Source organism: Panulirus ornatus, chromosome 19, assembly GCF_036320965.1.
Source record: "Panulirus ornatus isolate Po-2019 chromosome 19, ASM3632096v1, whole genome shotgun sequence".
NCBI classification, from domain to species: domain Eukaryota; kingdom Metazoa; phylum Arthropoda; class Malacostraca; order Decapoda; family Palinuridae; genus Panulirus; species Panulirus ornatus.
The window spans coordinates 16480661-16493498 of NC_092242.1; the positions used below are offsets into that span (position 1 = coordinate 16480661).

The window sequence follows — 12838 nt, forward strand, 5'->3', positions numbered from 1 at the left end:
GTTGGGATGAGAGAGTTTCATTAAATCTTAGGGAGAATAAAAAAGATGTTTTGAAAGGAGGTAAATAACATGCGTAAGACAAGAGAACGAATGGAAACTCGGTGAAGGGGGCTAATGAGGAGGTAATAACAAGTAGTGATGAAGTGAGGAGATGAAGTGAGTATTTTGAAGGTTTGTTGAATGTGTTTGATGATAGAGTGGCAGATATAGGGTGTTTTGGTCGAGGGGTGTGCGAAGTGAGAGGGTCAGGGAGAATGGTTTGGTAAACGGAGAAGAGGTTGTGATATCTTTGCGGAAAATGAGAGCCGGCAAGGCAGCGGGTTTGGATGGTATTGCAGTGGAATTTATTGAAAAAGGGGGTGACTGTGTTGTTGATTGGTTGGTAAGGATATTTAGTGTATGTATGGAGCATGGTGAAGTGTCTGAGGATTGGCGGAATGCATGCATAGTTCCATTGTACAAAGGCAAAGGGGATAAAGGTGAGTCCTCAATTTACAGAGGCATAAGTTTGTTGAGTATTCCTGGGAAATTTGAATGGAAAAAATTGGAGGAAGTGAAGTGTTTTAGATATGTGGGAGTGGACTTAGCAGCGGATAGAACCATGGAAGCGGAAGTGAGTCACAGGATGGGGGAGGGGTGAAGGTTCTGGGAGCGCTGAAGAATGTGTGGAAGGCGAGAACGTTATTACGAAGAGCAAAAACGGGTATGTTTGAAGGAATAGTGGCTCCAACAATGTTATATGGCTGCGAGGCATGGGCTATAGATAGGGTTGTGCGGAGGAGGGTGGATGTGATGGAAATGAATTGTCTGTGATCGAGTAAGTAATGTAAGGGTAAGAGGGATGTGTGGTAATGAAAAGTGTGGTTGAGAGAGCAGAAGAGGATGTGTTGAAATGGTTTGGACACATGGAGAGAATGAGTGCGGTAAGATTGACAAGGAGGATATATGTGTCAGAGGTGGAGGGAAGAAGGAGAAGCGGGAAACCAAAGTGGAGTGTAGAAGGATGGAGTGAAAAAGATTTTGAGTGATCGGGGCCTGAACATACAGGAGGGTGAAAGGAGTGCAAGGAATAGTGAATTGGAACGATGTGGTATACGGGGGTCGACGTAGACAGTACGTCGACCCTGATATACCAGGGCGTGTGAAGCGTCTAGGGTAAACCATGGAAAGGTCTGTGGGGCCTGGATGTGGAATGGGAGCTGTTATTTCGGTGCATTACACATGACAGAGCTGAGTGTGAACGAATGTGGCCTTTTTCTCTTTTCCACCTCCAATTTGGTCTCCCACTTCTCATTCCCTCCACCTCTGACAAATATATCCTCTTTGTCACTCTTTCCTCACTCATACTCTCCATATGACCAAACCATTTCAAAACATATATATGTGTGTATATGAGCGGTCGGGCCATTCTTCGTCTGTTTCCTTGCGCTACTCGCTGACGCAGGAAACGGCGATTAAGTGTAATCATGATATGATATATGTCATATATAAATGCCTGGAGTTAGAGAAACATATTGCTATTCTCGTATCTCCTGCATGTAGTAGAAAGCAACAAGGGACGGGGGCATGGAACTGGATATCATCCTCTCCTTATAATTTCTAAATATTGGAATGGAAGAACGAGCCAAGCAAAGAGTGCTCATCATTCTCGAAGGCTCAGGTTGGGAGTCCGAAGGTTCATGGATGTAACGAAAATGAAGAGAATGGAAAGATAGGTATCATATTCAGGGGATGAACCTGGATGTTCTGGTTCTGAGTGAAACTGAGCTCAACAGGAATGTGGCAAAATTGATTTGGAATGTCAGATGGGTGATGTCTTGGGTTAGTGTGATGGCGAGAGCAAAGGAGGGAGCGGAGCTTGTGCTGCAGGAGGAATTGTGTGAATATGTTGTAAGAGTGTAAGAAAGTGAATTTCATGCGGATGTTACGTGAGAAGGAGAGTAAGCTACGAGAGGTTGGGTGATTAGTCGTGCTTATACACCTGGTAGCGAAAGGAATGAGCAAGAGAGGCGGGTGTTATGGGAGGATATGAGTGAGTGCGTAAGCAACTTTGATAAAAGATATCGAATATTAGTGATGAGAGATTTGAATGCAAGAGAAGAAATGTGGCAGTTGAAGGTATGACTTGGTACACAGTGCTCTCAGTGTAAATGAAAACAGTAAACAGCCTGTTGAGTTGTGTGCTGAAAAAGGGCAAGTGGTTGGTAACAGGTAATTTTCAAGAGTACACACATGAGTACACGCAGGAGATTGGAATCGGGGGTGAATGGGCATTATTGGATTATGTGTTGATTCTTAGGCGTGTAGAGTAGAGATTACCAGGTGTAATTGTTGCGAAAGGAGCAGCCAGTGGGATAAGATGACTGGGAAGTTTGTAGTGGCTTGTGAGAAAAAAGGAAATGACATGGGTGTGTAGAGGATGGTGAAAGTGAGTAAGCTTGTAAAAGAAGCTAATGTGCAGTGGTACAGGAGAAACTAGGAGAAGGATGGCATAAGATGAGAGCATAAGAAACTGAAAGAGATGATCATGGAAAGAAAGCTGTATAAGAAAGCATTGCTTACATTTGTAGGTGAAGTGTGTATCATGTGGAAGGTGGGATGCAGGCGTTTGAGAAAGGGTAGTATGTGGTGGGATGAGGTGTTGTCAGTGAGAGAGAAAAAAGTAGAAGAACTTTATCTGCATAGAGGAAGTGAGAGTGATTGGGATAACTACAAGAGAAAGCGACAGCAGGTGCAAGAGAAAGTCTAGGGGCGGAAAAAAGGGCAAAGGAGGGATAGGGTGAGAGGATATTGGCGGACTTCATTGAGGATAAGAAACGCTTTTGGGTGGAATTGAAAAGGGTGATGAGAAACAGAGGTGAGTGGGAAGAATCTGATGGGGAAGTGGCATCTGGCAAAAAAAAAAGAGGAAGAGATGGTGTGAGTATTATGAAGGCCTGTTGAACTTGGAGGAAAATGGGTTTGCAGATGTAGGAGGTTCGGGACGTGGAGGTAGGCCGAGCGAGAGAGTCAAGGCAAATGATTTGATGGAAAGAGAAGAGGTGGCGAAAGCCATACATGAAAATAATTATGAAAAAACGGCTGGATTGGATAGTATTGCAGATGAACCATTAAAGAAGTGGGATAACATTATTGTGAACTGGATAGGCAGGACTTCAATTTATGTATGGCTCAAAATGAGGTGCCTGATCTATCCATCAAAAGTCAAGGTAGTCAATAGCGCGACCTTCAAAGACCCAAATTAAACATATTTCAATGTGGTGAGAAAAGTTCTTCTAAGTCAGCTTAATATGTTTTATTGAACAGTTTTATCATAAAAAATTATGACACAAGTCTGTACATCGGAACTGTACAAGGTGCGGCGACCAACCCGTGAGGGCTCTGTCGCCACACGCCACACGGGGGCGCGCCCACGCCAATACGCGCCTACGCCAAGACCATTTTTTGAGAGGGAGTGACAGTGAGGGAAGAAGTCGAATGGAAAGGAGAGACAAAGGTCTTCATACACTGGTAGGATAAGAGATTTAAGCGCTTAGGCAGTTTCGACAACGGGTTCAGCAGCGGCGGGCTCAGCAGCAGCGGGCTCAGCAGCAGCAGGCTCAGCAGCAGCGGGTTCGGCAGCAACAAGGGGAGCGCCAAAACTGTAGGGGTAGGGGTAGGCACCGTAGGCACCGGCGTAGGCGCCAGCGTAGGGAAGGGCACCGTAGGCACCGGCGTAGGGGACGGCACCGTAGCCGAGACCGTACTGAGGGATCTGCTGGGTGATGACATCGGTGGAGGTCTTGACGATGGGAGCGCCGGGGTGGTAGGAGACACCAACGGGAACGGTGCGGTGGCCGATTACGGGGGTCTGCACGGCGTAGGCGTGGGCCTCGTTGGTGGAGTAGGCGAAGTTACCACCCAGACGGTGGTTCTGGATGATAGCGGAGTCGTGGGATGGGGCGCGGTAGACCATAGGTCCTGGCACTGCCAGCTGGGCAGAGGCGCAGGCGGCCACGACACACAGGATCATCAGCTGTTGGACACACAGGATACTCTTAACTACTATACTTACACTAACCACCTAAGGCTGTTAAGGTGTGACAGATGAACCATGCTCACTGGTGATTATGTCATATGTCAGGTTATGGATTCTGACGCAGTAGTAAAGTTCCACGAGAGCTCAAAAAGATCACTTTCACTTGTAAACTGAGAAAGGACAAGGCAGGAGCTACTCACGGTCTTCATGTTGGCGGGTTGTTGATCAGTACAGACGATGCACAAAGCTTGTGATGAGGAGCAGTGGCCGGCTGCCCCTTATGTAGTGGAGGAACCATGACGTCACTGGAAGGTTGAAAGTGAGTCCTGCCACGCCCATGTAGGGAGGAGGTAAGGGATTTAACCAAGGTAAGGGAAGAAGCTGAATAAATATCCTCGCCCTATGTTACATTGAAGGTTGTTAGAGGTGATATGTTCTTGTGCTTCTGCAGTTTCTTGTTGAATAAAAAGGTTTATCTTCATTATAAGTACTAATCTGATATGGATATTTGCACAAATTTGTTGCCTGCTAGTTTCCATATACAAAATTCAAACGTAAAGTTTAGATAATGCTTAGATTTTGCACATCCTTGCAGCTTGTGACATAGTCATGTGATGATTATATAAATGTGGTAACAGCGTGTGTTATAGTCCTGTTATATTGTGTTATATTGCATGTTAGTTTGTATGGAGTATTTCATATTCATAACTTGGTTGTCTTTTTCATAAGTTTTATGAGTTACTGGAAGTATCTTCTTGGGAAAGACAAATCTGTATTTTCAGATGCAACTGGCCTTTGCGTGGGCTTCGAAGATCTGTAACCACAGCACGGGTTAGGAACAAAGTACTGAGTGGGGTCGTTGGTCCATCAATCTGCTGGAAGCGCGGCCAACGAGCCCACATTGCTACCACAACCAGGCTAGTCTGGAACAATACGAAATATTTAATGCAGGGTCCTCTTTTGCATATCCGACCGTGCATGCCACAGTTTTTCTGGTAGGTGTAGGATACGTGTTGAATAGTCTAGGACCCGGATGTTCCTCTCTTTTAGTTCATAATTTTAGAGTAGGTGTTTCAGAGTCTTCCACGCCTGTCGTGCCAAAAGATAACTGAGTATAGGTTGGTTCTACACTCACTAGGATATTCCAAGTGTAAAGAATGATATGCCTCTCCCGTTCTCAATAAAACATTAAAACCTCAGTGAATCAGCCTTCTTCAGAAATTTATTTCCTATACTTAGTCAGTTTGGGCCATGAAAGATCTTTCTAATTCTGCAATTTCTTCTGCATTATAGAGTGATGTTAGCACATAACAGTATTCTATTCGTGAGAGCATTAATGTCTTGAGGAGCGACATTCATTGCTTTGACCTTCCTTGCCTCGACAGTCTGCAGAATCTGTTCAATTATATTTCAGGAAGATACAATTGCTGCCTCATTTAGTTTGCTAAAGGTAAGGTCATCAGAATCGTGATATGAAGGTGTTTGTGTTTGTCCTTTATTATGTAATACTCTTGAATTCCTTTCTCTTCTCGCATCGAAGGAGCTGGAACTTATTTCCATTAAAGATATCTGTTTTTGGTGGCCCAGTGGAGGACTTTTTTTTTTTTTTAAGTGCCTTGGTGTCTTTTATTGATGAGATTTGCATGTCTATTCTAGCGGCATCAAAAGATGACATATAACTGTGGTTTTTGTTTGCATCATTGTCAGAAATGTAGATGAGGAATGATAAGAGTTCCTTCGGAAACTCAAATCGTTAACGAGGGGGCACTGGGCGTCGCCTGATGTGCAACAACGTATTGTGATTTGTGAGTTGAGAAGTTGACTCCACGTCCTCCAATCTTACCAGTTATTCCCATCTTAATGAGTTTAAGTTCTATGATAATGTGGTCACATTTGTGAAATCCTTTGGCAGAGTCTGTTGATATGTAAAAATTTTGTTTATTCACTAATGCTTCTGCAATTTTATATCTGCAAAATTCTTTTTTTTCTTTTTCTTTTTTTAGATTTTGCCATTTAGTAATATCCAGTGAGGGAAGGTCTACCTACAGGTGCTGTGCTAGGATGTTTGTCGGCAAAACGACCTATCTACATGTTGATAGTGAAAGAAGTTGTTAATTGGGAAAAAGTGTATGGACACTATAAGAGGAAGATTAAAGATCAGATTGCTGACAGCATAGTTAGAAATAAGTTAGGAGATGGCAGTTAGATGATAGTTCGATACATTTACATTGCCGACTTGGACACAGCGAGCGACCTTCCAGTACCGCTCACCTTCCAGTGTGGCCTGTCGCACGGGAGCAATGGGCAACCCTGCCAAGGCGTCCACCACCCCGCCCGACCACCCGACCTCAGGAACTGGTACCTGCCATTGGGAGCCACGGGAGAACAGCCTAATCCCGCACACCCCAAGCCAACAAAGGGGAGATGACAGACAAGATACTCCCGCTCTTAAACTACGTTGTCCTCTGTATTGTAGATCATTCGATGCTTAAAGTCAGTACATTTTACATCCTTGGAATCTGTCAAATATTTCGATAATGTGCGTTGTAAGTGTTATCAGTGGATAAAGTTCTGAGACCAATTTTCTTCTTCGTTTGCTGAATGAGTTGATGTGAGTCACTTACAAGCTCACGGGGGATGTGCCATAATCCAGACGTTTTGTCCAGAGGATAACTAGTGCTCATGCAAGAGGTGTTCTGCTCGTTTCTTTAAGGAGACAGAGAAAGAGAAAGAAAGACAGCGAGTTGGGTAATGAAAGGGAATTGAGAGAGAGCCATTGCTGGTCTCTGCGCTTTGTCATATGTCTTCTTTTTTCAGTCTGTCAGTAATTCCGAATATGTTTCATAACTTTCAAAACAGAGTCTAGGGATTATATAGTTTGGTATATGTGTGTGTGTGTGTGTGTGTGTGTGTGTGTGTGTGTGTGTGTGTGTGTGTGTGTGTGTAGTGTGTGTGTGTGTGTGTGTGTGTGTGTGTGTGTGTGTGTGTGTGTAAGTGAGTGATTTATCAACCTCTTCTGGAGATTCATGATATGTTGTTTTGATTATCTCTAAAAGCAATATATAAGGGAGGAGTAGCGACAACAGTGCAGTGTACCAACACATCAGTGGCTGTTATATTTCCCAGCCCAGCCTCACTGTCTATCATTTCATTAACCTACTTTTGAAAGTTATGATACGATAATTCAAAAAATATAACCAAAAATGCAGAAGTATTCTTATTCAATCTGTCTTGATATATGAAAACTTATCATGTAAAGTTGGCCTTTGCATGAAAACTTCATATATTGATATAAACACGTAGTAAATCAAACTCAATTTTGTACGGGAATGAAAATTCTTATTCAGTTTAAGTTGTTTTATTGAGATGCCTTACAAACCAAATAATGACACAAGTCTGTACACCGGAACTGTACAAGGTGTAGCGACCAACCCGTGAGGGCTCTGTCGCCACATGCCACGCTAGGGCGCGCCCACGCCAACACGCGCCTTCGCCAAGACCAGTATTTGAGGAGAGACAGGGAGAGAAGTACTTGAATGGAGAGAAACGATAACGGTCTTCATATACTAGGAGGGTAAGAGGGTAAAGCACTTAGGCGGTTTCGACAACGGGTTCAGCAGCGGCGGGCTCAGCAGCGGCGGGCTCAGCAGCAGCAGGCTCAGCAGCAGCGGGGGCAGCAGCAGCGGGTTCAGCAGCGACAAGGGAAGCGCCAAAAGTGTAGGGGTAGGGGTAGGCACCGTAGGCACCTGCGTAGGCACCAGCGTAGCCGAGACCGTACTGAGGGATCTGCTGGGTGATGACATCGGTGGAGGTCTTGACGATGGGAGCGCCGGGGTGGTAGGAGACACCAATGGGAACGGTGCGCTGGCCGATAACGGGGGTCTGCACGGCGTAGGCGTGGGCCTCGTTGATGGAGTAGGCGAAGTTACCACCCAGACGGTGGTTCTGGATGACAGCAGAGTCGTGGGATGGGGCGCGGTAGACCATAGGTCCTGGCACCGCCAGCTGGGCAGAGGCGCAAGCGGCCACGACACACAGGATCATCAGCTGTTGGACACACAGGATACTCTTAATTACTATACTTCCAATGACCACCCCAGGCTATATACTGATAAGACGTAAGAAATGAACCATGCTCACTGGTGATTACGTTATATAGCAGATCATGGATTGTGATGCTGCAGTAAAGTTCCTGTGTTAAGTAACCACGAGAGTATAAAGAGATCACTTTCACTTGTAAACCGAGAAGGAAGAAGGCAGAAGCTACTCACAGTCTTCATGTTGGCGGGTTGTGGTTCAGTACAGACGATGCACAAAGCTTGTGGTGATGAGCAGTGGCCAGCTGCTCCTTATGTAGTAGACGAACAATGACGTCATTAGAAGGTTGAAGATGGGTACTGCCACGCCCATATGGGGGTGGGGGGAGGTAAGGGGGATGCAACCAGGGTAAGATAAGATGAATATGGATCCTCGCCTTGCCTGACATTAAAGTTTGTCAGAAGTGTGATATTTGTGTACCTCTGCAACACTGTGTTGAATAAAAAAGTTTTTCTTCATTATAAGTAGTAATAAGCATATTTACATTAATTCGTTGCATGTCAAATTCCATGTAAAGAAGTGAAATGCATCATCGAAATAATGTCTATCTTTTGCACTACAACACAGTAACTTATGACAAATTTATGTGATTATTATATAAATGTGGCAATTGCTTGTGTCATATATCTGTGATGATTATGTATATGTAATGAGACTGCTTTCCTTAATACAGCTATGTTTTTTCTTTCATGCAATATCAAGAATCAGAAGTTCTTTCCTGTCTTTGTTTGGCGATTTAGATAGAAGATTTCATATTCATAGCTTGGTTGTCATTTTCATAAGTCTTATGAGTTAAGAGTTCATATTTTTTTTGAAAAAACACATGTGAATTTTCAGATACAACTGTCCTGTGGGTAGGCTTCGAAGGTGTCCTGTACCCATAGCTCAGGTTGGAACAAAGTACTGAGTTGGGTGGTTGTTCCATCAGTCTGCTGGAAGCGCGGCTAACGAGCCCACGTTGCTACCACAGCCAGGTTAGTCGGAAACAATCTGTAATTTTTAATGCAGTGTCCTCTATTGCATTTCCGACCGTGCATGCCATAGTTCTTGTTGTAGGTGTAGGATACGTGTTGAATAGTTGAGGACCCGGATGTTCTCTTTTTGTGCATATTCTTAAAGGTAGCATTTCAGAGAGTCTTCCACGCCAGTCGTGCCAAAAGATAACTGAGTATAGGTTGGTTCTCGGTCTTCTATGATAATGCACGTGTAAATAATGATATGTCTCCCGTTTTCACTGCAAACATTACAACCTCAGTGAATCAGTCTTTTCCAGAAATTCATTTCCTTGACTGCGTCAATTTGGGCCATGAAAGATCGTTCAAATTCTGCAATTTCTTCTGCATTATAGAGTGATGTTAGCACACAGCAGTATTCTGTTCGTAAGAGTATTAATGTGTTGAGGAGCAACATTATCAATTTGACCTTCCTTGTCTCAAAAGTCTGCAGGATCTGTCCCATTATATTTCAGGAAGATGCAACCGTTGTGTTATTTAGTTCTCTGAAGGTGAGATCATATGATTAGTAACACGACGATGTTTTTGCTTGTCTAGTAATAAAAAAACTACGCTTGATTTTCTCTCTCTCCCCACATCGAAGGAATTGGAGTTTATTCCTAACAAAAACTGCATTTGTTTTTGGTGGCCCAGCGGAAGGCTTTGTTAGCAGCGTCTTGGTGTCTCTAACTGACGAGATTTTCTCATCTATTCTCGTGTCATCTACGCAAGATGATGCAGATCTGTGGTCTTTGCGTCAGTGTCAGAAATGTAGTTGAGGAATAAGAGATCCTTCGGAAACTCAAATCGTTAACGAGGAGGCAATGGGTGCCACCTGATTTGCAACAACGTATTGTGATCTGTGAGATACGAAGTTGACTACACGTCTACCAATCTTACCAGTTATTCCCATCTTAATGAGTTTAAGTTCTATGATAGTGTGGTCACATTTGTCAAATTCTTTAGCAGATTCCGTTGATATGTCAAAATTTTGTTTATTCTCTAATGCTTCTGCAATAGTATCATATATGTAAAGCCAATGAGACTGGCAAGATACTCCTGCTCTTAAACTACGTTGTCCTCTGTATTGTAGATCATTCGATGCTTAAAGTCAGTATATTTTACTTCCTTGGAATCTGTCAAACATTTCGATAATGTGCGTTGTAAGTGTTATTAGTGGATAATGTTCTGAGACCAATTTTCTTCTTCGTTTGCTGAATGAGTTGATGTGAGTCACTTACAAGCTCACGGGGGATGTGCCATAATCCAGACTTTTTGTCCAGAGGATAACTAGTGCTCATGCAAGAGGTGTTCTGCTTGTTTCTTTAAGGAGACAGAGAAAGAGAAAGAAAGACAGCGAGTTGGGTAATGAAAGGGAATTGAGAGAGAGCCATTGCTGGTCTCTGCGCTTTGTCATATGTCTTCTTTTTTCAGTCTGTCAGTAATTCCGAATATGTTTCATAACTTTCAAAACAGAGTCTAGGGATTATATAGTTTGGTATATGTGTGTGTGTGTGTGTGTGTGTGTGTGTGTGTGTGTGTGTGTGTGTGTGTGTGTGTGTGTGTGTGTGTGAGTGATTTATCATCTGTTCTGGAGATTCATGGTATGTTGCTTTATCTATCTCGGAAAGTGATATATAAGGGAGGAGTAGCGACAACAGTGCAGTGTACCAAAACAACAGTGGCTGTTATATTTCCCAGCCCAGCCTCACTGTCTATCATTTCATTAACCTACTTTTGAAAGTTTTGATACGATAATTCAAAAAGATTTATGCAGGAAAGCAGAATTATTTTTATTCAACCTTTCCTGATATATGAAAACTTGCTATGCAAAGGTGGCCTTTGAATGAAATCATCATATATTGTTATAAACACATGTAGTAAATCAAACACAATTTTGTACGGGAATGAAAATTCTTATTCATTTTAAGTTGTTTTATTGAGATGCCTTACAAACCAAATAATGACACAAGCTTTTACACCGGAACTGTACAAGGTGTAGCGACCAACCCGTGAGGGCTCTGTCGCCACACGCCACGTTAGGGCGCGCCCACGCCAACGCGCGCCTTCGCCAAGACCATTTTTTGAGAAGGAGAGACAGGGAGAGAAGTACTTGAATGGAGAGAAACGATAACGGTCTTCATATACTGGTAGGGTAAGAGGGTAAAGCACTTAGGCGGTTTCGACAACGGGTTCAGCAGCGGCGGGCTCAGCAGCAGCGGGGGCAGCAGCAGCAGGCTCAGCAGCAGCGGGGGCAGCAGCAGCGGGTTCAGCAGCGACAAGGGAAGCGCCAAAAGTGTAGGGGTAGGGGTAGGCACCGTAGGCACCGGCGTAGGCACCAGCGTAGCCGAGACCGTACTGAGGGATCTGCTGGGTGATGACATCGGTGGAGGTCTTGACGATGGGAGCGCCGGGGTGGTAGGAGACACCAATGGGAACGGTGCGCTGGCCGATAACGGGGGTCTGCACGGCGTAGGCGTGGCCCTCGTTGGTGGAGTAGGCGAAGTTACCACCCAGACGGTGGCTCTGGATGATAGCGGAGTCGTGGGATGGGGCGCGGTAGACCATAGGTCCTGGCACTGCCAGCTGGGCAGAGGCGCAAGCGGCCACGACACACAGGATCATCAGCTGTTGGACACACAGGATACTCTTAACTTCTATACTTACACTAACCACCTCAGGCTACCTACTGTTAAGACGTGATAGATGAACCATGCTCACTGGTGACTAATTGATATGTCAGGTTATGGATTCTGACGCAGTAGTAAAGTTCCACGAGAGCTCAAAAAAAAATCACTTTCACTTGTGAACAGAGAAGGGGACAAGGCAGAAGTTACTCACAGTCTTCATGTTGGCGGGTTGTTGCTCAGTACAGACGATGCACAAAGCTTGTGATGAGGAACAGTGGCCTGCTGCCCCTTATATATGGTGGAGGAACGTTTACGTAACTGGAAGACTGAGGTAAGGCAACCACGCCCATGTAGGGGAGAGGTAGGACAAGTAGCTTGGGTTGGGGTAGAAACTTTATATGGGTACTTGTCTTGCTTAACAATGACTGCTATGTAGTAGATGCAACTGCAACAACTTGTTGAATAAGATACAGGTGTTGTAGAATCGAATTCATATATTCTTTATATACTGAAAATGTTTTTAGTTACCTCTGAAAAGACTCTTCCTTTGAGGTACCTTTGTTGGTGTTCACACCTATTCATTCACTGCCAATCTTACATAAAATCGACTGCAAAGTTTAAAAAAACGTTCAATTGTTGTACAACACCAATGCAGCTTACGTCATATTCATGTAACTTTTATCAATATGCAGTCCAACTGCCTTATTTTACATGGTAATCTTAGATTTTTTGTAATACTTTGTCTGTTACTGAAGAACAGAGCTCCTCGTTTTCTCTCTTTGTACGAAATTGTGGACAAAATAACTCAGACTAGCACCCTGGTTGTTTTTCAAGTAAGTTTTAATGGGTCACTGGTGGTATTTTCTTAGAGAACAAAATTTCTTTACCTAAGATTCAACTGATGTATAGCTGGCGTAGACTTGATAAGACTTCTACCGCATAGCTTGGATTGGACCCAAGCTACTAAGTAACCACCACGGCCTGGTCTGTCTCATATACTTTGTAGATACATACCTGGGGCCTTCTTGAATTTCCCCATCATGTATTCTATTTTTGATGGGTACAGGCAACGTGTGGAATAGTCTTGGTGTTCATTTCCT

The 12838-nt window shown here is 44.0% G+C and overlaps 3 protein-coding genes across 3 annotated transcripts; all 3 read right to left on the reverse strand.

The window, feature by feature from the left end:
• Positions 1 to 3280: 3280 nt before the first annotated feature.
• LOC139755261 (uncharacterized) lies at positions 3281 to 4360 on the reverse strand. The gene is made up of 2 exons (XM_071673381.1): positions 4219 to 4360; positions 3281 to 4015 (listed from the first exon to the last, which is right to left on the reverse strand). The coding sequence occupies exons 1-2, from the start codon at positions 4225 to 4227 to the stop codon at positions 3533 to 3535; spliced, it is 492 nt and encodes a 163-aa protein (XP_071529482.1). The 5' UTR covers positions 4228 to 4360; the 3' UTR covers positions 3281 to 3532.
• A 3000-nt stretch (positions 4361 to 7360) lies between these two features.
• On the reverse strand, positions 7361 to 8387 carry LOC139755262 (uncharacterized). Its single transcript, XM_071673382.1, has 2 exons — positions 8290 to 8387; positions 7361 to 8065 (listed from the first exon to the last, which is right to left on the reverse strand). Exons 1-2 carry the CDS (start codon positions 8296 to 8298, stop codon positions 7610 to 7612), a joined length of 465 nt encoding a protein of 154 aa, XP_071529483.1. The 5' UTR covers positions 8299 to 8387; the 3' UTR covers positions 7361 to 7609.
• Positions 8388 to 11022: 2635 nt separating this feature from the next.
• LOC139755263 (uncharacterized) lies at positions 11023 to 12104 on the reverse strand. Its single transcript, XM_071673383.1, has 2 exons — positions 11950 to 12104; positions 11023 to 11736 (listed from the first exon to the last, which is right to left on the reverse strand). The coding sequence occupies exons 1-2, from the start codon at positions 11956 to 11958 to the stop codon at positions 11281 to 11283; spliced, it is 465 nt and encodes a 154-aa protein (XP_071529484.1). The 5' UTR covers positions 11959 to 12104; the 3' UTR covers positions 11023 to 11280.
• Between the last annotated feature and the right edge of the window lie 734 nt (positions 12105 to 12838).